General features: G+C 41.3%; 1 protein-coding gene across 7 annotated transcripts in view; it reads right to left on the bottom strand.

Annotated features, from left to right (window-relative positions):
• MET (MET proto-oncogene, receptor tyrosine kinase) overlaps nucleotides 1-27644 on the bottom strand; it is a 160073-nt gene that overhangs the window by 59174 nt on the left and 73255 nt on the right. For all 7 annotated transcript variants that reach the window (XM_030549065.1, XM_030549062.1, XM_030549068.1 and 4 more), the window contains one exon: nucleotides 11319-11510. In XM_030549065.1, the coding sequence (XP_030404925.1) occupies nucleotides 11319-11510 (192 nt within the window). The remainder of the gene's footprint in view (nucleotides 1-11318; nucleotides 11511-27644) is intronic.

Raw genomic sequence — 27644 nt, 5'->3', positions numbered from 1 at the left:
TAGCCTTTTTGCAACTGCCACCATTGTTGACTCATATTTAGTTGTGATCCACTTTGTCTCAGATCTTTTTCAGCAGTACTACCACCTAGCCAGTTATTCCCAATTTTGTAGTTAGGGATTTGATTTTTCCTTAAGTGAAGCACTTTGCACTTTATTGAATTTCATCTTGTTGAGTTCAGATCAAGTCTTTAACTTGTCAAGGGTGTTTTGAATTCTAATTCTGTCCTCCAAAGTTCTTGCAAATCCTCCCAGCTTGGAGTTATCCGCAAATTTTATAAGCATACTCTCCACTCCATTATCCAAGTCATTAATGAAAATATTTAATAGCACTGGACTGAGGACTGACCTGTTGGAGACAGCACTAGATACACCCTCCCAGTTTGACTGTAAATAATTGATAAGTACTCTGAGTACTTTCTTTCACCCAGCTGTGCACCCACCTGATAGCAACTCCTTGGCCTGCCTTAACCTCGTCTTACATAATCCTACAGAGAGACCGCAAGAGAGACAGACTCTTAAGGTATGCTCTGCATCATGTAGCTGGGTTGCATGGTATTCCTGTGCAGTTACTCAGCACCTCTCTTCCCTATGCAGAGAGACGGGGAGGTGCGGCTGTGGTATGACCCTGGGAAGCGGGGTAGTGGAAGAGTAGGATTACTCCCTAAAAATAACAAATCTGATTGTCTATCTCCTGGGACATATATACCATTTTCATAAGAAATCAAACGTCTCCCCAGAGTACACAAAGAGCAGGAGAACACGTGTGCCAGCTGCCTTCCAGAAAAGCACATTCATAGACAATAAGCAGTGCAATTCTTGGCATGCCTCTCAAGACAAATATAAATATATAACATTTTATCCCCTCCATCCTTGAAGTATATGGATAATTCACCAGTACACTGACTGAACTATAGACTTCAATTTACGCTGCTAGCTTTGAAGATGGTTATGTTTTACTTCCAACATTCAAAAAGACACACACGAAAGGAACCATAGGCACTGAAAATATATGTAGTAGCCTTCCAGTACAGCCCAGAGTATTTCAGTGATGCTGGCTTTAAAGATGATAGGCTTTGAAGACAGGAAGTCAATAGATTAATTAGTATCTCCTTTATACTGGAAATGAATCATCATTTTTATGTCCATGGATATCAGGTGCATTCTTTTAAACTCTATTTCATTATCACAAACCAATCAATGTTCAGTCAGAAGCCTTGACGTCTGGTTAATTTATACACAGCTTTGCATATTAAGACCATAATAACTTCAGCACAAAAGCATGCATGTAATACATATTTTACTCATTCTGATGATCAGTCCTGCTAGTCAGTAGGATTGAGTTACAAATGTTACTGTATGCATGTCAGAATATCTTCTGCAAAAATCAGAGGCTATTTAAAACAAGCCAGTCTCAGTATCATATTGTTAGTTTTCCCTAGATGTCTGGCAGGTGTAGGCCATTATCCAGCAGAGATATGTTCAGGGTTAATGTTATTATGTAACCCCCAAGCGCCCCAGGATATGCAGCATAGCCTTGTAAAGGGCACACATGTAGCTCTCTGGATGCTGTATATATATCATTGTAATCCATTGAGTATAATGGATCCACTTTGAAGGGCATAAGCTTTTCTACTGGAACTGAACAGTAAAACATGTGTTCAAAACAGTAACTTGGTTCCAGGTGTTAATTTTAAACTTCACTATAAAGATTTCCTCTCTTTTCTCTTACTATTTGAGTTTACTTTGGGATTAGCTAGGCATGCTCTCTACCAGAGAAACAAGAACTATTATTCAAAACCACATTAAATATTAAGAAGTAAGTTTCAAATATTAATAACTCTTTACTAGTATAGATTATGACATTTCATTTCATTGGTTTAAAAACAGAAAGAAGCACTGTGATTGATTACACATTCACATAAATGCATATATTTATGTTTTTATATTTATTTTTTAATGTGCCAGATTGCCAACTCTGTAAAGTTAAGTCCTCTAGCCACAAAACATGGTATAACAAACAGGCGTAATATAGGAAGCTCGCTTTGAGCAGGGGGAGGTTTTTCCATGGCTCCACCAAACTGCCTTAACCCCTTTCTGGAGGGACCACTTCTAGGGATACCGGCATTGTTACACTCTGTGTTCACTTACTCCTTGGTCTCTTTGCCAGTGCTACCAACAGAGGCTACCATTCATACTGGTGGATTTTGTTATATGTACACCTGACTAGTAGAAAAAGAATGGAGACCACGAACTCAAAAGCCACTGATCACCCAAAAGATGGTAATGATTTCCTGTTACTTTACATATGCATTGGATTTGAATGACTGACCAACAGATGAAAAGCTTTGTACATCATTACTCTGAACCATTGCCTTTTATGAATATACCATGGGCCTGCCTTCATCATTGAAGTAATGGCAGTTCTGCCACTGACTTACTTCAATGTAAGCAGATCACAGCTTGTGAGATGCTAAGTGTTGAAGGCCCAATTTTGCTCCCATTGAATTCTGTGGCAATTCTCGACTTCAGTGGATACATGGCCAGGCCTCAAGTGTAATCACTGAGTTAAACACAGTTGTGATTATTTCTATCTAGCTTTCTTCCGGAAGTATCTCTCATGCATGTAGGTATCTAAGCACTGAAAACAAGCATTCAGTGTCCATAGCAGTTCTCTGCTCCTCAGGTACGGAGAGCAAGACCTGCATTTGCTAAGGGTTTTTATTTGTTTGCTAGTTTTTAACCTGGGGTGGTGTCCTCGGAAAAGGGTTTTGTCAAACACGAGTGCCACACACTTTGAACTGAAAACGAACAGCTTTGGGATCAGCATGTGGAAACTCCACCTCTTGATTCGATATAAAAAATATGGTGGAAAATGTATATCAAAAAAGATTCTCCCTTACCCAGGGCCTACTATTAACTATTTGTATTAAAGTAGCGCAGAGAGGCCCTAATGAGGGTAAAGGCACCAGTATGTTTGGTGTGGCATAAACCTATCAGAAGATATGTTCCAGGCCCCAGAGAGCTTACTGTGCAGCCGCACTGCTGCTGTTCCTCTGCAGGAAGCAGGCAGAATGCAGACAGTCTGCAGTCGGGATCTCTCCGTTCCATGAGCACCAGAGGGCAGGGTTCTGCCGTGGTTCTCCTCAGCTATGGAGTGGGGTTTGTCAGCAGGCCAAGGGTCAGCAGATCCATGAATGATATGGCTGCTCTGCCAAAGCCCCATATAGAGGGAAGATAGGGAACTGCAACTGTTCCTACTGCCCTGAGAGGTTGTATGAATTGTAAGAGAAGTTTCCCATCATGTGCTTCCACATGTAGGGCACCTACACGAAGCCCATTTTCCTGGGTTTCACATAGGTGAGGTCAATTTTACTCATAGTGAGCATGCTAGGTGTGCAATTTCCATACACTGGGAACCTCATTGTTTCCAAAACAGATTTCATCAGGCACATCAAAGACATATTCCTGTCACTGACAATTAAGTCTATTGCAAATCTGAATATCCTAGGGTGGCTGGCCCTCTACATGAAGATGGGTCCTTCCCTTGTGATGGATGAGCTACCGCTCAGCTGAGTCTGATCAGCTAGGGACCAGGTGGTTTAAAAGATAGGAAGCACCACAGTTGCAGTAGAGACCTGCAAGGACCAGGAAACTCCTGCAGGAGACCCTGGAGCATGGGAGATAGGATGGGGAGGTGAGGTGCGGTGGGGTGGGGTACAGCGGAGAGAGGGGAAGGGGAAAGCACTACAGGAAGTAGAGTGGCTCAGTGGCAGTGTGACTCTCAGGCAAGTGGCTGGTAGAGGATAATCTGTGGAGAACAGTCTGATCCCTGCAGCAGATCCTCCAGGGTTCCAAGGAAATTGATGATTATATGCTGAATTTGTCTTATTTGGAGGAAATAAAGCTAAGAGTCCAAATTAGACTCGTGACAGGATGTCACTCCTTCCTGGGCTTGGGAAATAGGCCAGCAGCCTACACTGAGCATTTAAAAATAAGTCATTTTTATGCCCTCCTCCACGGCCCCAAAAATCAACAAAATCTCCCATCAGTGAAATAGACTGTTCACACTGAGGGTACGTCCAGACTACCCGCCGTATCGGCGGGTTAAAATCGATTGCTCGGGGATCGATATATCGTGTCTAATCTAGACGCGATATATCGATCCCCGAGCGCGCTTATATCGATTCCGGAACTCTATCAACCCCAACGGAGTTCCGGAATCGACACGGAGAGCCGCGAACATTGATCCCGTGCCGTCTGGATGGGTGAGTACTCCGATCTTAGATATTCGACTTCAGCTACGTTATTCACGTAGCTGAAGTTGCGTATCTAAGATCGATTTCCCCTCCCCCAGTCTGGACCTGCCCTGAGAGTTCAAAAATGGTCAAACAGAACATTATCATACTCAAGGGAAAAAAGTTTGTCTTTGGAGTCCAGAAATTTCAGCCCAATTTATTATGGTAACTTTTGTGACAAGCTCTAACTGCCTGAAAATAAAGGCTTATTATTAGGCTTGGGAAGATTAGATTTTTTTTTGGTAAATGTTGGTAAACCTCACCGCACAAACACAAACTACTCAGAATTTACCAATAGGCAAAAAAAGAAAAATGCTGTTTGAGAACTTATTAGAGCTTGATTTAAGGGTATTTACACTGTATATTTTGACGTGATATTGATGTGTTTTAATGGTTATAAAGCTTTAATTTTTTGAATCTCGATATCCAAAGACAGGAAATTATTCTCTGAGGCCCCTCTCCCCATAATGTCCAACAATTGAAAACTGAAATACCGGTACATAAAAATAGGAAAAAAGACTAAAAATAAACACTGATATTATCCATAGAAATTATAAAAAGAAAATCAAATTATTTATAATGAAAGAGTCTTTTCAGTAATGAGCCAGATCTACAGGTGGCGAAAGATGGTGTAGCTCTTTTGACTTCAGTGGAGCTATACTGATTTACACCAGCTAAGAATCTGGCTCCATAACTATAGCATCTCCAATGTGACTTTATAATCAAATAACCACTGTGAAATACCTGATTCACTTTGCACCCAACAGCTGTACTTATGGCATGTGTTCCCAGCCACACACTCAAAATAAGGACAATAGGAAAGGCAGAAACAGCTGCAACCACTCAGAAGGAAAAAAACTGTTAAATAAAGCTTGTTGTCAGACTCCAGCTTAGGAAGGAAGTCAAACCATTTTTCTTTTCCTTCTCATGCGTGTCAGCTGTCTTAGAAAAATTATTACTGTTCCGTTTTGTAACAGAAACTCCATAGTATTTAGTAAACTATGAACTCCAAACTACTCATGGCCCAACACAGGTTTAACACTTTTGATCAAAACATTATCAGTGCATCAATGGGCGGTGACTTCTCTGCTTGAGAACATGGAATTCCCACCCATCCCAATTACTTGCGTTCAAAGAACTCGTGATTTTTCTGTATCTAGACCATACAGATCAATTTAATGAATCTTAGCTGGCTGAGTAAAAATGCACAACTTTCTACATTTAGTGCAGGAGAATGTGTCTCCTTTTCAACCAGTTAATCCTCAAATAAAATCACAGAAGGTAAAGAATGGGATATCTTTTACTGACTCAATCAAATATATAAGCTTTTGGGCCACATGCAGATGCATTTTTTAAACAAACAAAATACGACTACATTCTGATACTCTTTCTCTAGTTTAGTAGCACTTTACTCCATGAGTAATCCCATTGACTTCAATGGAACCACTCAGGAAGTACAGTTAACTCCTCACTTAACGTTGTAGTTATGTTCCTGAAAAATGCAACTTTAAGTGAAACAGTGTTAAACAAACCCAATTTTCCCACAAGATTTAATGTAAATGGGGAACGGGGGGTAGGTTCCAAGGAATTTTTTGGGGAAGACAAAAGGCATTATATACTGTACTGTACTGTGGTTGGGAAGTGCCCCTGGCTTACCCCACACAGGCACAGACCGCTGCAGGTAAGGACACTAGGTAAGGAAGCGGCAGCTTCCCCGGAGAAGACCAGGTGCCGACTTTGCTGGGAATATTCCAGGCCCGCCTCTTCCCATCCCCGCTCCACTCCAGGCCCCCTCTTCCCCCTCCCACTCCACCTCCTCTCCAGAGCATGCTGCATCCCCGCTCCTTCTCCCCTGAAAGTCAAACAGCTGTTTGGTGGTGCTTAGGACTTTCTGGGAGGGAGGGGGAGGAGTGGAGACACAGCGCTTCCCCGCTTCTCCCCCCCCTCCCAGAAAGTCCTAAGCACCACCAAGAAGTTGTCTGGTGGTGGGAGAAGCACTGGGAGAGAGGGGGAGAAGGCGGAGAAGAGGAACTTGTGCAATGCTCCCTTGTAAAGTCACTGCTCTTTCACAGAATCTTACAAGCAATGGACAGAGTAGGCAGCCAAACGACGTTATAAGGGAGCACTGCACAACTTTAAATGAGCATGTTCCCTAATTGAGCAGCAATGTAACTTTGAAACAATGTTAAGCGGGAGGACGTTAAGTGAGGAATTACTATAAGATACTGTACCTTGTGAGCAAAGGTATCAGATTCTATCCCTAAATAAATACATGCAGCAACCACCACCACTACTATATAGTAATTTGGGCCACAAAATCAGTGTGTTAGAGATTACATTTGTTTTGTAGTAGTGTTCTACTACACTTGTATGGAGAGCAGAGGGAAGGTGGATGGAGACAGAAATGAAGAATCAGAGAGAAGAGAGGTCGAGACACAGGATACATATGAAAGTGGGAGTGAGCAAGCAGAGGAAATAGTGAAGGGTTGAGAGAGAGGAAGGGAAAATAAAAAAGAGAATAAGAATAACATGGCTGGTTACCAAGAGACTGATGGAAATGGTTTCAAATGCAGGTATCTAAAGTTAAGCGCCTTAGGGCTTGATCCAACTCCCATTGACTTCTATGGTGCAGGATCAGAGCCTCCATCCTTGTTAGTGCTGGCCAACATTTCTCAAATTTTGACAAAAATTTTCATTGAAATTTCAAAAAGAAATAAAAACTGAAAAAAAGTTGACAAAAATGTTCACTAATATTTCCCCTGGTTTTTGACCAGCTGTAATATTTAGGCACTCAATAAACTGGTCCTGATTTTCTGAGATGCTATGTAGCCACAATTCTTATTGATGTCACTGAGAACTATGGGTGCTGAGCAGGTCTGAAAGTTAGGCCACCTATTTAGGTACCTCAATATGAATTTAAGGCCTGGATTCACAAAGAGGCTCTGGCATTGAAACACCCAACTTTTAGGCATGTAGAAAATTACAAGGAAAAACAATGGGAACCACCAAAGCCTGAGTTAGGAGCCTTTATACAATGAATGGGGAAAGACAGGCACCTAAGAATGGGATGCATAAAAACCACCACAGTAGGCAGGGCATCATCTCAGTGAGCCAGTGGGAGATGCCAATGAGAGGAGTATGTCTTAAACCCAACCTCTTTCAAGAAATTAGGCACCTCAATCCATGCTGCAGGGAGGCACTTGTCTCTACTTGTGATCCACAGTCAGAAACTCCTCTCTTGGAGTCGGGCTGCCTAGGTACCTAAGCCGTTTCTTGTAAGAAACACTGAAGAAGGCGGTATTGGTGCTGCCTCTCTTATTACCTTTTAGCCCAGTGGCTAGCACACTCACCAAGGATCTGGTAGATCCAGGTTCAATTTCTCCCCCACTACTAGGGAGAAAATCCTACCTCCCAGGAAAGTGCTCTGATCAATGGGCTATTGGGTTTTCTGACACAGTGTGGAGTGCTTCTTCAATCTCTCTTGTTAAAGCTGTTCTGCTTGGGATAAATAATTAAACAGTCATTGGAACAACAGGATTGGACCCTGTGTCTCCCATGTGAGTGCTCTGCCGCTGGACTGTAGAATCATTCTCACTCTCTCCCCAAAACAATAACCCTTTAATATTTATCCAAAGTAGAACAGTTTCTACGGGACTCAGGAGAAACTGAGAAAGACCATTCCCCCCACACATCAGAATACCCCACTCACCTGGGAGATCCCTGATCAGATCCTTTCTCCCCAACATACAGAGGAGGGAACTGAACCTGGTCCCACATCCCAGGTGAGTGCTTTAACCACTGGGCTAAAAGTTATAAGATAGGCACCTCCTCCTTCGTGGTTTTGAATGGGACTCCATGCAGGCTGACTAGATAGAGCCCTGCAGGCAAGATAAGCAGGCGAATGCCTAGCTCCTCAGGGTTTGTAGATTGCACTGTGTTTTATGAAGGAGACTGGTGTTGGGACATCTAGTGTGAGGCAGCAGTGCACCTACCCAAAGGCAGAAACTTAGGCATCTAGGAAACTCTATAGTGACAATTTAGGCATGTGGTGAGTTTAAGCACCTACAGGATTAGGTAGCAGCCTAGTAGGGCTTAGATGCTTAAATCCCTTTATGGACTGGGGCCTAACATTAGGCATCTACATTTGAAATTTTTTGCTTTATGCCATTAATAGTTGTCTTGAAAATGTATTTGGTTGAAATAGCATATAGGGACATATTTTCAAAGCCTCTCCTGTGTTTGTGTGCACTCAAAGGGTAGAAATTTTAGACCTTGATCCTGCAGCTGACTGCCCTTTGAAGTTAAAGTGGCTCTGCATGATCACAGTCAATTTGGAGGATCAGGGTCCTAATATGCAAAATCCATTTGCTTGACCGAAAACACATTTTGTGCATATAAATTCAATCATTTACATACACAAATGCTACTGCACTAAATGAGTGCAAATGACTTGTGAGAGCAAATATGGATGTGTACAAAGACAGGGCAAGTTGAGGTCCATTGCAAATTTAGCCCATAAGGTAGGTATGGTAAATAAAATCACTATTATGAAATGTGGCTTTTCGCTATACAATTTGAATACAATATTTGGGAAGTTGAGTGGTACACTGAATTGTTGCATTGTGAGGTTATCCTGATTTTTAGCAGTTATATCCCAGCAACACTAAAATAAGTGGCCCATACATTATGAATTTATTTCTATTCATTGCAGATACCAGACAGATTACTATAGAAATTCTATTGCAATTCTGCTTTAGTTGAAAATTTGCTAATGAACACGTTTGGAAGTAATACCCAGACAACTATTAGTAGAGTAAAAAAAGATTTAATTTGCGTGTATTACATTCTGGAAAATGCTGTAATTCCTGTATCCTGGAGACATGGTACCTTTTTTCAAGGCAAGAAATATTAAGTTTGGTTATACAGATGTGCTGTTACCAGTCATTAAAGGCTGTCTGAGTGTTCACTCTGTTGTTGGAGGTACTAGACCCTAAGGCTGTTCAGGATAAAGAAAGGCTTAGAGTGTTATTATAGTATGATCTTCATGATAACTTCCCCCTGTAACTCAAGCCAATCTAATTCAATGATGTGAATATTTCTGTTAATGGCAATACGCAGCTCACACAATAGCCTTTCTTTTCATCTATGCCTGGCCCTAGAATGGGAAATGCAGACTGGAACTATTTTAATTGTTATATTTTATTGTTCTGTGAGATGGACAAAATCCTGAATAAAAAGTCTGATTCAAGACATGAATGCATAATAAAAATAAAATAAATAAAAGTACTGTTTTGTAGTTTCCTCCAGAGATCACCAAGAGCTTTACCCAAAGCCCATTGAAGTGCCACAGTGAACCTTACAAAGAGGGCAGTAAGCATTATTGTCCATGCTTATAGATGGGAAAGTGAGTCAGAGAGGTTAAGTTACTTGCTCAGGATTACACAGTGAGTCAGTGGTTACCTTCAGGAATAGAATTTGAGTCCCATGGCTTGCAGGACTCTGCTCTAACCATTAATCCCTGTATGAAAGCAATCTCCATCCTTAAGGTAGTGAGTTCATCATGGGGACTGCTAGTAATAATTACAGCGTAATCACTTCATATTTTACTAGCGTGACCAGATATCCTGATTTTATAGGGACAGGCCCGATTTTGGGGTCTTTTTCTTATATAGGCTCCTATTACCCCTCACCCCCATCCTGATTTTTCACACTTGCTGTCTGGTCATTTTATGCTAAATTCAAATGAGAGTCATACTGATTTTTTGTACAGTGTCCCATGTGTCCTTTCCAGTAGGTTATTTCCTAGACCTCCCTTCCCATCCCCTCTTTAAAGGATGACCAGCAGGACCAACTTCTCCTCTCTGCAGGGATATCAGGGTGTACCATCTATTTATTCCCCCATAGGGCAGAGAGGGTAAGCAGCAGCAGCATTCACCCCTGCAGGAGACCTTGGTAGGGTGGTGGGATTCCTTCAGCCCATGAGGGGGGCAGGACAGCAAATACGGCACGTACATGAATGCCCTGTAACAATCTGTTGATAATGTATGTGGCCTGGCTCCGGCATGGTTTTTTTCTGAACAAATATCTTTGATTAAAATCATCTGGGATGGGTCAGATGGGAAGGAGAAAGTGGCTCAAGATCCATTTCCACTTCCTCTGGTCAGCTTCCATTTAAGGATGGTAAAAAGAAAATGCCAGAACTATTAGCTCTGATGACTCAGTAGAGTCCCCAGACAGTCTATGGAACTAATTTGACCAGGAGGGGCCAAAGTCCACCAACAATTGATGAACCCTCCTGGAGAACAAAGAACACTGGCAGGGTTTAAAAGGACATTTTCACTGTGTTTTAGGGGGCAGAGAACCTGAGACACAGGAACCTGCGGGGGGTGTCATTAAGCCTGGCCTAGGTTGCCATTATTGGTACAAGCTCTCTCTTCCTTTAACCTCCTTTTTCCTCTAATGCTTTGTTCTGACTGCTAAATAAGAATATTTTGTTTTAAGAAAGCTATCAGCGCTATAATACTGATCACAAGTCCTAGAAGGGAGGAAACTCATATGCCCAAAATCCAGTCAGTCCTGCAGAGTGTTAAGTGATTAATATAGGTGGAGCAGCCTGACCCTGGTCCCAGTCTAAGAGCAGGAGAATTGTGATATTTCACACAGAAAAAGGTAAGAGCAAGAGGCCTAAGATCCAAGGGGGTGCACTCAGTGAGACCCGAAAGGGGACAGACTAACCTTACTGACATGGTTATAGGGATAAAAATAAGAAAGTCATAAAACCCTTGAGTCTTGTGACGAACTCCTTCAGAGATGCTGTATCAGGTATTCTGTCTTATGTTTCCTTACAGATGCTCCAATTTATTCAGCTCACCTGATTTTCCATTATTGCATTAATCTGTGGCTATATTGTCCCCACTCTTTCCCCAACCCCATTTATCTATAGTCAGCTTCTTATGGTTCTAATTTATCCTGCTTACTCTTTGCGCTCACGTTGAAATGTGCTAAAGTCACAGTTATATTTACCTGCATGAAGCGGCCCTCAGATGTTCCCAGATTAGCAACAGTAAGATTCCCTTTGGTGAAGACGGATATTGAAGTTAGCAGGACACTGTTGAATTGCCCCATAAACAAGTCAACCCGTTGCAAAGGAGTCGTAACCTCTAGACGATATTCATCATCTTGTGCTTCACAGTATGAGGCATTTCTTGAAAATGTCTGTCAAAAATAAAGTATACGTGAATAGTGTCTCTTCAGCAGGGCACAGGCAGGAAAAGCTCTTTGTCAGAAAAAAGTCTTTTGGCAAGTGGACACAAATGCATTTGATCAGAACTACTTAGAGGTTTCAAACTGTAATTGTTTCACCAGTTATCACGTTCCACAGGGAAGATAATGTTTTCTTAACATTATGGGAATATTTCCCATTTATTTTAGTATATTTTGTCTGGATGCCCAGAAGATAATGATGGTTTTTCTATTGAATAAATAGATACATGTAAGCATTTACATTAAGGTATAGTATAGTACACGCAATATGTTTTACAGTGCTTTTCATCTGAAGGTCTCAAAAATGCTTTACATTTAGATCTGCCTCAAATATAGTATATTTTGCAAAAATATACAGAAAAAATTGGGAAGGAGTGTTCACAACATTTTGAAATTTTCAACCCTTTCCCCCCCGACTTTTCCTTCTTTCCCTCCCCTTTTTTATCCTTCCCCCTTTTTCAGTGACAAAAAGTAAAAAAAAGGGAGGGGAGAGGGCAAGAGAGGAAGTGAGGGAGATAGAACCTGTGTCCTGATTCAGTTTAAAAATAAAACCAGGTCAATATAATTACTTAGGCTGAGATTATTTTGATCATCTACTGCTCATACGTTATTCTTTTCAATTTCTTTTTATATTTATCATGAACATTATTAGAATAGATGCTGCATTTGCAGACTTCTAAAAAAATTATGTTCTGATTATTAATGGAGAATACATGGATTTTTTTTCCCATTGGAAAAATTTCTTGAACAATATATTTTAAGTTAATCTTTAGAAAAGATAACTACACTGTACTGACAATTCAATAGTAATCTATTAACTGATAATTCCATTACTATTGATGTTTCATCTTCCATTTTGGTGAAATAATATAGATAATAAACAGGGATCCCTTAAAAGATCTATAACCACTTTAAAATTGAAAATAGTCTAGCTGTGTTTCTACTGGAACATGTTCTATGACTACACATACAAAGAAAGCAAAATATCACGGATATCTCTTTTGAAACCAGTATTGAGCTTGTGCTTTTTTTCTTTCAATTTTTGTTTACTGATTTTTTTTAAAAAGCAATTTTTTGTGGGGGATATTAAAGTTTGATCCATCTACTTTGACTCCAGTAGCAAGCCAGAATAAGCTTTTACTACAACATAGTTATTCTAATTCTCATGGTGCAGATAATTTACGTTATATTACTTATGAACAGAATATTATCAAAGAGAAGGCAACCAAATACGTAAATAAGCTAGGTCCTTGAGGCTTGTCAGTCAGTCAGTGCTGGATAAATGGTCAAAGGCATTTAAGGCCCTTTTCCACCCAACATTTTATTCATTGTCGTGTTTATGAAGAGACCCCCAATGGCAGCACTAGAAAGTTAAGATTCTCTTGATCCTCGGAACAATTCCAGCACATGTTGTAACAGTGCCAGCTTCCCCCTGCTGCTCAATCAATGTGTTTCAACTGTGACCTGAAGAAACAACCACATATATGGGTGATGGAAGGTAGTTTAACCATGTAGAACTGTATGCATCTCTACAGGAATACTGCCAAGGAGGGATTCCAAATTAGGCCTGGTCTAGGGAATGGGGCATGGGCAGTCATGCCTAATGGTTTGCATCAGCAGCCTGGAACTAGAGCTAGGGTCAGAGTCAGGCCCCAAGCCAAAGGTAAGAGCCAGAGTCAGGTTCCAAACTGAAGGTCAGAGCCAGAATCAAAGCCAGGCACCAAGCCAGGGGCTGAAGCTGGAGTCATCATCAGGGGTAAGGAGCAGGGACCCAGAGTGAGGCAGGAAATCAAGAACTGGGAACAAATGGGGGTCTGGAATAAGGAGGAACCAAGAACAGACTGGGAGGCAGGGCTCAGGAGTCAAGAAGGCAGGCTCTATAGCAGCCATTAGCCAAGTACTCCTCTAGTTGCTCAGGCAACTTCTTGTGCCTCTTTCTGACCTAGTAGAGCTTCCTAGCCAATCAATTGGGTTGGTCTCTCCCCCAGTCAGGAGCTTTGTGGGCAGGGCCGTTTGCAAGCTAGAGCTTTGCTGGCCCCTTTCTCCAGTCATTCAAGTGACCATGGTCTGAGCACTGCCTAGGGATATATGGGCCCAGGTTCAAGGCTGTTGATTCCTCCCACCTTGTCCAGCACTGATTTCAGTGGGACTGTTTGTATGTTTGAAGTGCTTTGCTGGATCAGTTTTAGTGCTGTTATTGTGATGTGATGTGGACACCTGCCCACTAAGAACTATTTTGGACAATAAGCTTGTTCCATATAGACCACCAAATAATCATCAGAGGGTAATGACTTTAGGTAATTACCACTACACTTCCTCTAAAACTCGTGTTTGATTAATACATAACAAATTTAGCCTCTCTTCTCTTCTGTCCTCGAAAGCACGTTCTAGTCTGTCCAGTCTAGAAGGGTCTCCAAAACATCTACACAGAGATGCAATGAGCACAAATAGTTCCAGCAGAGGATACACCTACCCTTGCACTTTTGGGGCAGAGTGCTCAGCTGTACCCCCTCTGAACATGTATCCATCTCAGCCTCTATTCCCTTGAGAGAGGAACTTCCCATACTGAGAGAGGAACTTTGGACTCCTCTGCATTTGTGCTACTGACCTCCTTTGAAGATTTCCCTTCTGGGGCACAAAATGTACATCAAAACCTCATCTTCTACAATTTGAACACCCTGCCAGTCCTCATTAAACATTTTCCAATCCCTTATTAATAGCAAGTGGCCTATATTTTCCCTCCTGCTCCTAACAGATCACACCTTCTTATATCCTCCTAAAGGTAGAAGTGACCAGACTGACTCTCCTCCCAGATGTCCTGGTTTTGGACATCTCTCCAAGGACATGCTGAACACAAGACCTTTCCACAAATCCTGGCTCTGCATGGGATAAACACAAAGCTGTTCTTTGAATGGAGCAGAGAGCCAAAAAGGCCACCCCAAAAACTAGAACAAGGAGTTGGATGGAAAGTTTTAAATGGTCTCATCCATTTCTCTTAGTTCTTGCTAGGCAACCTAAAGTAAATCACTGTTTGAGCTAACACAAAATACTACTGGGAAAAAGAGGTGCTGTTGTTTTAACCCTTTGACCCTGTGAAGACTGTGTCCCTTCCTGACACAAATACTCTGCCAAGTATTCTGTGGTAATATGGAAAATAACTGATCTCTGGGTTACACATTTACAATATTACAGCAAATCCTAGTGACAAATCACACAAATATTGAAATAGCCAGGGACCCTGCTGATATGTGTTCGGGTTTGGATACATTGTTTTTATGCATGACTAGGAGTGAAAGTGGTGTGTATGACTCAGAAAGAAAAATGTTAATGTGATAGAGGTGTGCCACTGGAATGTGATGAGGTGTAGTAGGCAAGTGTTGCATTCTGCCCATATCCAGTATGGACATGAGGTAATAATCCTATTTGCTCAAAGGGGAAATTGTAACTACTTGGAATTTGCCCTCAATCCAGTCTGCAAAATACATGTTGCCAGCTGGTCAAAAAAGTCTCTGAGCTAGGTTAGGCAAGAATTGTCACTGCCTGAAGATTAACTGATGCTTGTACATTCAATTTAGCTGACATAAAATTAAAATTATTGACATAAAGTTGCATATTTGAAACCAACTGTCCAAAATGTGATAGCCTCAAAATATTTGCCACTCTCTTCCCTCCAACTCCTCCAGAAGTGCCTTTTTATGAAGCTACCCAATTAAACAAGTATCAGAATTCAAAATATCCAGTATAAACCAGATTGGAAGAAATAAAGGCTTTAGTTAAGGATTTCTACTAAGTCTCTGTGATAGCTGCAGATCCTGCAATCCCCAGGTGTCTGTACTGGGCCCAGTCCTATTCAACAGATTCATAAATGATCCGGAAAATGGGGTAAACGGTGAGGTGGCAAAATTTGCAGATGATACAAAACTACTCTGGATAGTTAAGTCCCAGGCAGACTGAAGAGGTACAAAAGGATCTTGCAACACTGGGTTACTGGGCAACAAAATGGCAGATGAAATTCAATGTTGATAAATGCAAAGTAATGCACATAATCTCAACTATACATATAAAACGATGGGGTCTAAATTAGCTGTTACCACTCAAGAAAGAGATCTTGGAGTCATTATGGATAATTCTCTGAAAACATCACTCAATGTTCAGCGGCAGTCAAAAAAGGGAACAGAATGTTGGGAATCATTAAGAAAGGGATAGATAATAAGACAGAAAATATGATATTGCCTCTATATAAATCCATGGTACACCCACAACTTGAATATGGCATCCAGATGTGGTCGTCCCATCTTGAAAAAGATATATTGGACTTGGAAAAGGTTCAGAAAAGGGCAACAAAAATGATTAAGGGTACGGAACAGCTGCCATATGAGGAGAGATTAATAAACTGGGACTTTTCAGCTTGGAAAAGAGATGACCAAGGGGGGATATGACTGAGGTCTATAAAATCACGACTGGTGTGAGGAAAGTAAATAAGAAAGTGTTATTCATTCCTTCTCATAACACAAGAACCAGGGGTCACCAAATGAAATTAATAGGCAGCAGGTTTAAAACAAACAAAAGGAAGTATTTTTTCACACAACGAACAGTCAACCTGTGGAACTCTGTGACAGAGACTGTGTGAAAGCCAAGACTATAACAGGGTTCAAAAAAGTACTAGATAAATTCATGGAGGATAGGTCCATCAATGGTTATTAGCCATGATGGGCAGGGATGGTGTCCCTAGCCTCTGTTTGCCAGAAGCTGGGAATGGGTGGCAGGGGATGGATCACTTGATGATTGCCTGTTCTGTTCATTCCCTCTGGGGCACGTGGCATTGGCCTCTGCTGGAAGACAGGATACCGGGCTAGATGGACCTTTGCTCTGACTCAGTATGGCGATTCTTATGTTCTTATTACGTTCTAATCTGCGATCATTAACGGTCTCTTCAGGCCTCTGCCATCCAAAATCTTGCACCCAAATTAAGTGAGTTTCTCAATCAGAAAAAGACATAATATTTAATATCTTGCATGAACTAGAAATGAATGACTTAATCATGGCAGCAGGTCTCATGATTCAAGTGAATGGTGAATGTGTAAAAAAGAAATCACATTTACTTTTCAATATAAAAGTAAAATAATAAATGTGCAGGTAGCAGTACTTAAAGGTTTGGGGAATGTGAAACTGAGGTACAAGATGAGCATACAGTTGGGCAGGGAAGGATGACCTTTTTTATCAAGTAAAAAAAAATGGATACCTAGGCATTTCCACAGAGTAAAATTTGAATCAGAGAAATCTGGAGCTCTCTCTGAAGTAATGGAGAGTTTTAAGTACGAGTGAGTGGATCTCCAGGTTTTTAATTTGATAGAGAGAAATGGATTAACATTTTTGAAAAGGGGCAAAAAACATAATTAGAACATGGCAGATATGAAGACTTTATATTTCTATGTTTTTAACTAAAATTAGTTAAAATTATGAAACTAATCAGTTATGTTGCATCTTTGTGCAATCTGTAGTATGCAGCCTGAGGTCAGCTTCATTAAGCACAAATGGTAGTGTAGTCTTTGAAGATCTAAACAATTAAACATTTTGTTAATTCTTTTTTTTTATTATATGGAAATATACCTATTGCATAGAACTGGAAGGGACCTTGAAAAGTCATTGAGTCCAGTCCCCTGCCTTCACAGCAGGACCAAGAACTGTCTCTGACAGATTTTTGCCCCAGACCTGTAAAGCCCCCCCTCAAGGATTGAACTCACAACCCTGGGTTTAGCAGGCCAATGCTCAAATCACTCAGCTATCCCCCCCCCCTTTTTAAGGCCCCCATACAGGAAAACAGATTCTTTATGTTCCATTGAATTATGTTCCACTGAATGGTCAAATTAAGCACATGTTCAAATGCTTTCTTGACTAGGGATGGACTTAAACATGTGCTCTTCAAGCAGGAGTTGCCTTTTTCTTCTCTGTTTGTACAACTCCTAGCACAATGGGCTCCTGGTCCATGACTGAACCTCTTAGGCACTATGGCAGTGGTTCTCAACCTCTTTGCCATTGTGGGCTCTCTATTTATAACATGGGCCACACCCACACAATATATATACTACCTCTATGGCACTGAGGATTTCACATGGGCTGCAGCTGTGTGTTGATTGGGCTGCAAGTGGTCACAGGCCACAGATTGAGAACCACTCTGCACTACAGTAATATAAATGAATAAATGTGCTTAAACATTTTGCTGAATCAAAGCCTATATTTTTAACAAAGAAAAGGCAAGAAAAAGTTTGCAATCTATATCAACACAAGTACCGTCTCACAATAACATCTCCACAATCAGGCACTCTCATCCACACAGAGAGTGGGCGGGATCACCTGCACTTAGTGGGTCTGGAAATTTGTCAATGATAGGATAAATATTCAAAAAATAAATTTGGTGTAAAATGCACAGAATAGATAGTCTTAGATATTGGACTGATTTCCTAGCCTATTTGGAAGGGAGAAGGTCAAGGTTTCTGTAGAGACAACTCTCCAAAACAATGTTTTGTCTTTATGCTTCCAGGAGGTCAATGAATTAGGATTAGTGATTAAAAAAAAGTACTGTCACCACAGAACACAATTTTCAAGAGTGTCTGCCCTCATGGAATACAGTTAAGAAAAAGTTGCAATCAACACAGTCTCAGGAGAAAGGGCAAATAAGGGGAAAATAGGGCAACCGTGGCAGTTCCCCTCTCTAAACAGTCTTGTATATTTTTAAAAATACAAATACAAATAAAATACAAATACTTTGCTCCCCTATAGTGCCTTCCATCTGAGATTTCAAGACAGTATACAAACACTTAGTTTAGTTTCACGACCCTCCATTGAGGTAGATGAGTATTATTACTCCCATGTTTCATGATGAAACTGAGACACAAAGGATGAAAACCTGGCCCTGTGGACTTCAGGGAGGCCAGGATTTCACCCAGAGAGCTTACATCATTTGCCCAATGTCATACTGGAAGTCTGAGGAACAGAACCCATATCTCCAGTTTCCCGGTTCTGTACAGAACCCAAAACCCATTACAAAAGTGCCCAAAAGAACTGGACTTTTGGTCGCTGCTAGCTTTGGAAGGAATTATTCCTGAGGTGTTACATAGAATCATAGACTATTAGGGTTAGAAGGGACCTCAGGAGGTCATCTAGTCCAACCCCCTGCTCCAAGCAGGACCATCCCCAGATTTTTACCCCAGTTCCCTTAATGGCCCCCTCAGGGATTGAACTCACAACCCTGGGTTTAGTAGGCCAATGCTCAAACCCCTGAGCTATCCCTCCCCCTACTCATAAATCTCCACTTCTGTCACATACCAATCTGTTTAATTCTGGGTTCTGGTAGAGACAACTACCCAGTTGTTGTAGTTATAACTCTGCAACCAAATGAGAAGAAGGGAAAAACAATAATGCCAAACTTTCCCATTTCTGGCACAATTACAAACCCTATTTGCTTCATCCTTCTCAGGTCTATTTCCTTAACAAAGGAACAATCTCCTTTTTCACTTCCCAAGTGGTGTCCACGGCACAGTTGGACAAAATGAATAAAATACAAGGAAAAAGGTAAAGCAGACATGTAAATGGATTTCCCCTTTCATCCCTCAAAGGCAGAAGGATGAATTTTTTCTGCATGATTAAGTAGTACAGACTGTTTCTGAACCTGGACAAAATGCTGTTTAAAATCTTGAAGATTTCCTACCTCTGCGGATATATAAGCTGGCACTCATGGTCTGAATTCCTTTCAAGTTACTCACATGACTAATTCACATGATTTGCTTTGGAAGAAAGCAGATTAGAAGAAATCTCTATAGAACAAACATCTACGGTACAATAGACCAAACCTCAAGAAATAAGTACAGTAAATAAATGAGACATGCAAATTCTGCAGCAACAGAGGCAATTGCAAGGTCCTCTTCTAGAATGTATGCAAATCCTCACTCAGGGGCACATTCAGATCCAGCCCCCAGTCCAAGGAGCTGGGTGAAGCACTTGTGAAATGCACTGGGGCATGAGACGAGATTTTCCTACCTGTGCACAACTGCTGATGTAATCTCTGTGGGGAACCTATGCTGACAGAAGGATCCATGAAACACTGGGTTCCCTGATCCTAACCCTGACCTACCTCCCTCATATCAGCCATGGAAAGGACTCATGCTGAGCCATCATTTATGTCATGCACGGGTCACATGCCCTGTGCAGACCCTTCCACTCATTCAATACTGTAACCAGTCCAGTTCTGCTCCTTAGTAAAACACTGCAAAACAACTTATGCATGTTCCAAGAACAGACTGGCATGTTCCCAAGAAAAGCTGCTGCATGTAAATAAGCAGGAAGTGCCATACAAACAATACTTGGATTTTGTTTGTTTTTCACTAATCCAGAGTAAAATGCTTATGATAAGAAAAGTGTAACTTGTTGGTACTTAAGTTATTGCTGGTGCTAACTTCATGTTCATATCCTCCCATCTGGCTTTCTCAACAAAATATTATGAATAAAGGCTCTGATTCACTCCCATTGGTACACTGCACTCTCCTTGCACTGATGGGCTGCTATGGGGGGTTAAATATCAAGGAGGGCAGGCACTATCCTTCCTGGGTATCCTGGCTTGAAAGGGCAGGTTGAATTTGCAACAGAGACTTAATAGACACCTGTGCAGTATAGGCTGTCTGGGGGACTCAATGAATTAGTACATGACTTAATAATGCTGCTTGGTTTTGAGGTAGCACTGAACTGTTGCTCATTCCTATGGCAAAGTAGGAGTTGTGGCGCCTTGTACCATGTCGTACCCACCCTTTTTGCCACCAGGCACTTACAGCCATGAGTGCTGGAACAATACATATAGTGGGGGTGCTGAGAGCCATTGAACAAAACGGTAAACCCTGTATATGATGAAAACCACTTCAAGCCAGGCGATGCTGCCACACCCCTAGCACCTCTAGTTTCAGCACCTATGCTTAAGGCCCCAATCCAGGACCTGATTGTTCTGCATGTGTCCCTGTCATAGGTGAATTCCACCCAGGCAGAATTTATTGGCAGTCTGTTGGGATTAGAGCAGTGGTTCCCAAACTTTAACAACCTGTGAACCCCTTTCACTAAAATGTTAAGTCTCGTGAACCCCCTCCTAAAAATGAATATTTCCAGGGATTTTCTTCTTTACCTGAGTATAAATGACAAAAGCAGTGATCTTGGAAATATAACATTTGTTTTTATGACACGCTTATTACACACTGTTTATTAATTATTATTTGTCATTACAGTATTTTTATTATATTATGAAAATAGCTACACTTCCAAGATCTCACTTTCGTTGCTTGTATCACTTTGAATAAGCTTGTTATAAGACAAGGCTCCTATGTTTCATCAAGGAGTATCAGATGTGAAACAGCATGAAGGCATTTAAGAAGCCAACTCAAAGAGTTCCTCCTACACAAGCATTCAGGTCTTGAGCAATCCAGGCAAACAATGCATGTTACAACGAAACTTAAATTTGTTCTTCATAATAATTTTAAAAATATTAGCTATTTAATTTTAAAAACAGCAAAAAATATCCACCTCCCTTTCCATTTCTTATAAGGAGTCTTGAAGTTTAAATCTCCTCAGTGTGATAGACATGCTTACTTTGATCTGCTTAACTCTTGGAATTCCAGGGGCTTCGGGCTACTGGCCCTGTGCTGCCTGGGGTCCCTAGGGACAGCTCTGTCTGCCATTAAGGAATTTTTTCCTGGGAACCCCGTGTAACATTTCACGAAACCCCAGGGGTTCACGAACCACAGTTTAGAGAAATGTCCATTTTCAAAATGGGGATCAAACCACATGGAATATTTTCCTTGACTTCAACAAAGCAGCATCAGGCCTCATGCTTCTTTGTCAGGTCTGTACAGAGGGTTTTGGAAGCCTGGATCAAAATCTGAAACTGAAGTTCCCCCACCTCCATCCAAAAAATTACCATCGAGGTAAAAGACTTTAAGAAAAGGGGGAAAAAGTGGAGTTAGAGAGGGCCCAGGCCTGTGGAGTTACTGCCCTCCTCACTGGGATGGGGGGGGGGACCCTGCATGGGGCATGCTTGTCCCTGAGCTCTGGCCCCACTGCTGGTGGGACTGGTATCCCCCAACCTGCTCCTGCCTCTGGGCTCCTGGCCTGGTGTGTTGCCTCAGGCTTGGCACAATGATGCCAGCCATGGCTATGATGGGATCTGAGCTCCACTAGGGCAGGCGAGTCACTCCATGCAACACTGAAGGCAGGCACCAAACTTGAGTGGCACTGTGACCCAGTGTGCCAGGTTGCAACCCCACCCACTCTAGTTTGGCCCCTCTGTAATGTTGGAGACTCTCACAAATATGAGGCCTGGGCAAACTGCCCCTTTTGCCTCCTAAACCCAGCCCTGCTCCTTGTGACTAATGATGTGGTGAAACAGAGAAAAATATGCAGAATGGGACAGAGTTTATTCTCATACACCTAGGCAAATCCGCTAGGCTAAATTCATCCCTGGTATAAACTGATATATCTTCCACTATTTTTGGACAACTCAAATCTGAGTTTCTATGAACCAATGAAAGCCACATTTATGACTGAAGAACTAAGGGGTTGATCCAGCATTCATTTAAGTCAATGGAAAGAATCCTACAGATTTCAATATTTTGGATTGGACCCTCTGCCTTTTTCAAACATCAAGTTTCTAACAAGCTTCAACTGAAGCACTAGAGCTTTTCTTTAAAATATAAAAAAAGTTGCATTTTTTTTAAAGTAGAAAATTGTTCACATCCCCCACTCCTTTTGTCCCTGAAAATGACTCAAATGTTTTTGATGAAACTTTCAGGGGAAAAATACATTCCCTGAGAGCAAGTACTTCATATTTTGGCTGCAAAGGTAAACCTCTGAGAAAGCTATAAACAACTGAAAATAATCCTTTAGAAAGGAAATATTTAGGCAACCTTAGCTATAGGTGATGCTATGTGTGTTCCCTATAATTACAACCACACATGCAAAAAGTCACATGGAAACAGCACCTTGTTGCAAACCAAAAAAAAACAAAACAAAAACAAAAAGCTTGAAAGGAAATATTACATTTCACACACACTTTAAAGACCTGATCTCAAATCCACTAAAGTCAATAGAGAGATTATTTAAATTACTCATACCCGCCCCCACAAAGGTAGTTCTGTGACAAAAGTCACCGGTGTACATTTCATATAGTAATAGCATCATTTCAATCAACTCTTAATACTTTTTGCTTTGGTCTATTTCACTGCTGAATAACAGAAAAAAAGAGGTGAGACTGGTAACAAGGTAGAAAAGACATACATGTTACTGTAATTAGTTAATACAAATTAAAAACATTGCACATTCTATTGTCAAGATCATTCAAAGAGTTGTTTTTGTCATTGACCACTGTTGCATTAGTTCTTGTAATCTAGTTAGTGCATTAGCACTAAGTAAATACTATTGATTCAATCAGATATAATGGACCTATGCAATCTCTGAATTTTATCCATTTCCTTTATACTAATTTTATGACGTTTCACTCACTACATAAATTATCACTGTGGAGGTGTTGGTTCATTATTCAGTTTAATGAATTAAAAATAAGACACAGAGGATGCTGGTAAAATATCCAGACTTGGTGTAGCAAGTGCTTCTCCCATGGAAGTCCCTAGGACTCATTTATTTGTGATTTATGGCTTATCTGCGAAAGTTATTCCAGAAAAAGGTAAGCTGTGAATTTACAATGGAATAGTTATTGTGGAATAATTCCATGTTTAGAGAAGCCCTTAAACAGTGGTGTAAGAGACCTGTGGGATGAAAGTAGGCAGAAAATGGGTATGAGTTTAAAGGTTAAGTGGTATAATTTGTACATATTTCCATTCAGTCAGTGTGCAAAAGCAGAACAACATACACCAGTGGCTCTCAAACTCTTTTACTGGTTACCCCTTTCACATAGCAAGCCTCTGACTGTGACCCTTCTTATAAATTAAACACTTTCAAAATATATTTAACACCATCATAAATGCTGGAGGCAAAGTGGGGTTTGGGGTGGAGGCTAAGAGCTCGCGTCCCCCCATGTAATAACCTTATGACCTCCCAAGGGGTCCCGACCCTCAGTTTGAGAACCCTGACACACACAGAGGAGGCAGAACACACCTTATATTACATCCTCCTGTTGGGTGCTTTATTTTTTTGGCTGCAATCTCTTCTGCTCCCTCAGTACTTTCCTTGCTACAACCATTCATTCCGCTCACCTGCTGCAAGTCAAATTGCACAGCTTGCACTGCTTTGCCACCTGCGTTTGTCTTCTAATCCATTTATGTCACTGCTTAAGCCACCAATAAATTTGGCCCATGGTATCCTTTATAAAATACAGGATCTGATTCTGATTTCGCAGAATCAGGCATAAATCAGGAGTCGTGGAGTTACAATGACGTCAAACCTGTGTGAGAGCAGAATCTGTCCCAAAGCATACATTGCACAATTGCTTACTTCTGTGACAAGCCAATGCATTTACTGCGAAGGTGCTGAAGACAGACCTGTACTAAGGAACTGAGGTTCCTTCAAAGTCTCCTGATGCTGAAGCCCAGTTTCCTATTGCTGGCAGTTGTGAAAGTGTCAAGCGATCACCAGCTCAGATAAAACTACAGTTCAAATTGGACTGGACCTGACTGGAAGCAATGCTGAGGACAGCTGAAGCAGGATAGGTACTGAGGGAGTTGAAGTGCCATATATACGTCTTTGCATGATTTAGACTTTCAGTTCAGACATGACAAAAAGGGGGAACTGGGAGTGGAGGGACATGGGTTATAATACCAACCATCAGAGGGGTGAGATTCTGGAATAGCCTCTTGTTGACAGTTGTAGGGGCAAACAACAGTTAGTTTTAGGAGAGAGCTGGACAATTATGCATGCAATTATAAGGTGGGGTTGTTTGTGATGGGAGAGGGCTGGGCTCACTTCCATAAATTATGTTCCTAAAAGCTCATGCTTCAGGGTCTCTGCTGGTCACCTGGGGTCAGGAAGGGCCCCCCCCCCAGTGTATTCTGGGTAGGTTTTTTAAAAAATCTCCTTCCCTATAGCATCAGAAGAGAAAGTATCTATGGCTTGAGACGGTGAAGGGGGAGAGCCAGGGCTCTGAGGTGAGAGTGAGCGCTCTCTCTCAGGTGGCTGGTTGTTACTCACATGTTCAGGGTCTAACTGATCACCATATGTGAGGTTGGGAAAGCATTTTCTCCTAGGTCAGATTGGCAGTGACCAGCGGGGGCAGGGAGAAGGGGTTCATCTTCCTCTGCAGTGTGTGAGTCCCGGTCACCTGCCAGGATTATCTGTATATATTTCACTTAATCATTCCCCTGCTAGCGCAGTGTCCGTGGGCATTGGTGCACCTTGATCCCTCATATTCTCTTCCTGTGGCATATAATAGTCGAGTCTCCTACGGGCTTTAATATTTGGGTCTAATATGCGGGTTCTGGGTGGTTTCAGTACCTGTGATGTACAGGAAGTCAGACGAAATGATCTGGTGGTCTCTTCTGCCCTTAAACTCTATGACTGTATACTCAGACAATGTGGTTATGCAGTAAAGCACATGTGACATTTGGACAATGCAGTGCCTTATTATGTTTGTTCATTTTGCTTCATATAGATGACACAGCAAAAGTGGGTTATTAGGAGGGATGTGACTGAGGAGAAGGAGGTGACTTTAGAAACAGACATAGGGGGAGTGTCCCAGGCATAGGGGATGGGATGGAAGAAGGGTCAGAGGCGGGAGTGGGACAAAGGATGGCATCATTTGTGGAATGGAGAAGATAGGGAGGAACTTTGAAGGAGGCAAGGCTGGAGACTGGCTTCAGCCTGATATGAAAAAAATGGTTATTTTGTTATGTAATTAATGTTCACATGCTTTAAGAGACATTTAAAGGCATTTTACAAATCTGAGACATAAAAAAAAAATCAATCCACTGATCAGCATCTAGAAACTGTTCACTGAGCTACTAGAAGTTTGGGCTGTGCATTTTCAGAGTATGCAGTACATTTTCTTGCCACACTAGTGACCAATGAGCAGCCTTCTCTTCAATCAAAGGATCTGATTTAAAAGTCTGGAAGTGACAGTTACTAGGTTGGCTTTCCTGAGAAAGCAGCACCTTTGCTAGAAGATGACGGAGAACAAATGTCAGTTTTACAGAATAACATGACTTTCAGAAAGAAAATTATTTAAAAAAAAATCCTCATCATACTGAACAACAGAGTAGGAGATAAACAGAGACCCGGCCCCAGTAGGGAGCTCAGGAGGAGGGAAATTCAGCAAGGTTCTCTTTGCAGAGCTTTCTCCCTATCAGAGTAGCAAGCAGCAGCCCCAAACTCCATGGATCCCAGGGATCAGCAGGAGGACATTTCTGCACCACATCTGGATCTCCAAAAGTCACCTACTACTGGCTGCCAGTGTGGTTCCAATGGAATGAGAGGACTTCTATACCTGGTTCCTTCCCTGGGTCTCCCTTTTAATGGCATCCATGGAGAATGATCACACAGAGATAATACACCTTTAGACTGTATTATCTTTCTGCTGTGAGCTAAGCATGTTTTCCTAGAGGACAATGCACATTTCCCTCTGCCCCATCACAGCCTGTTTACGCATCCAACAGATGACCTACCGAGAATCCTCTACAGATGCTGTAAAGGCGGGAGGGGATGCTGCAGCATATGCTGGTACCCTCTATGTATATATTTAGTGGATACAATCAGGCCCTTAACTTTTACAGCTTTTTAATTTGGATTACTATGGCATACCAACCTTAAGGAAGGTTACATGCCCAAACTTCTTTTTAGCATCACGAGTGAGGATCTCAGATGATATTTTTTATGATTTTTAATATATAGCATTTCCAAAAGCATCAGCTAATGAAAAAATCAAGAAACTAGTGCCTGATTCTTAGGAGAAAAATTTCAGCCTGTATTGTATTCTACTTGTAATAGAAAATCCATTTCCTTTATTGTATGAGATTGTTTAAATGAGCCCCTCCAAGCCTTTATAATCACAGAGATGTGGGGCTATTTTTAATTCTGCCAAAAATTTGTAATCCAAATGGTGTGGGAGATTATAGGGCCTCTAAAGAGTTATTTGTCTCTGTTTATTTTATTAAATATTACTAGACATACCCTGAGGATGACAGATCAATAAGGGTCTTTGTGGTTTCCTGATGGAAGGTCGCAATTATTTTCTTCCATTATAATATAAGCATAACTCAATTTAACTCATCTATCATCTTTGCAACAGTAATAAAAAAACATCACTGCATGTTTATTTTACTGTTTTTTTTCCATTTTGTTTTCATTTCACTTTCTTTCAAAATTATTTTTATCTATTTGTGCTCTTCCTTTGATAGGAGTGGTGACCAGTTTGTCTGGCCACATCCCAGGGTACTTGGTGACAAAGAACAGCCTATGGTTTTTTTGTTTGGTTGCAAAGCATTTTGCCATGCTTTGGATCAAAGACACTGTATGGAGTAACTTTGGATGTGAAAACCCACAGGAAAAACAAAACAAAAGGAATCCCCCTGCCACAGGAAATCTAGAGCTGAATTCTGCTTGCACTTCCACAGGCACGCCTCCATGGGAATTAGATCCACGTAACTGAGAGCCAAATTGGCTCACAATTGTTTACTACATAAAAAAAAATAAATGTGAAAAAACTCCCCAAATGAAAAAATTCTAAGCTTACTGCTTAGTAAAAATATTATCATTTATAATACATCTGTACCAGTTGAGCCCAAACCCTGCTCATCTTACTCACTGAAGGAGTCCCATTGAAGTCAGAACTTAGATGGGCACCTTGGGACTATGTGCATAAGTGAGGAAAGGCAAGTAGGATTTGGCTCTTGATCTGAATCTTCATCTATTTTAGTAGCTGAACATGACTAATTTTGAACCAGTGACTAAGGCTCAATCCACTAAAACCGACACCCAGTTTCCACAGTGGGTGTGGGTGAGGAGATGCCAGAGCAATGATTCGAAAACCTCCAGGAGAGATTTGCAACCAGTTCACATCACTCTTTTTGCCCTGGCTTGGGCACTAGAAAACACTTAGTTTTTACT

This window comes from Gopherus evgoodei, chromosome 1 (assembly GCF_007399415.2).
Source record: "Gopherus evgoodei ecotype Sinaloan lineage chromosome 1, rGopEvg1_v1.p, whole genome shotgun sequence".
Lineage (NCBI taxonomy): Eukaryota > Metazoa > Chordata > Testudines > Testudinidae > Gopherus > Gopherus evgoodei.
Note: the sequence above shows the minus strand (reverse complement) of the source record. Positions and strands in the feature narration are given on the sequence as shown.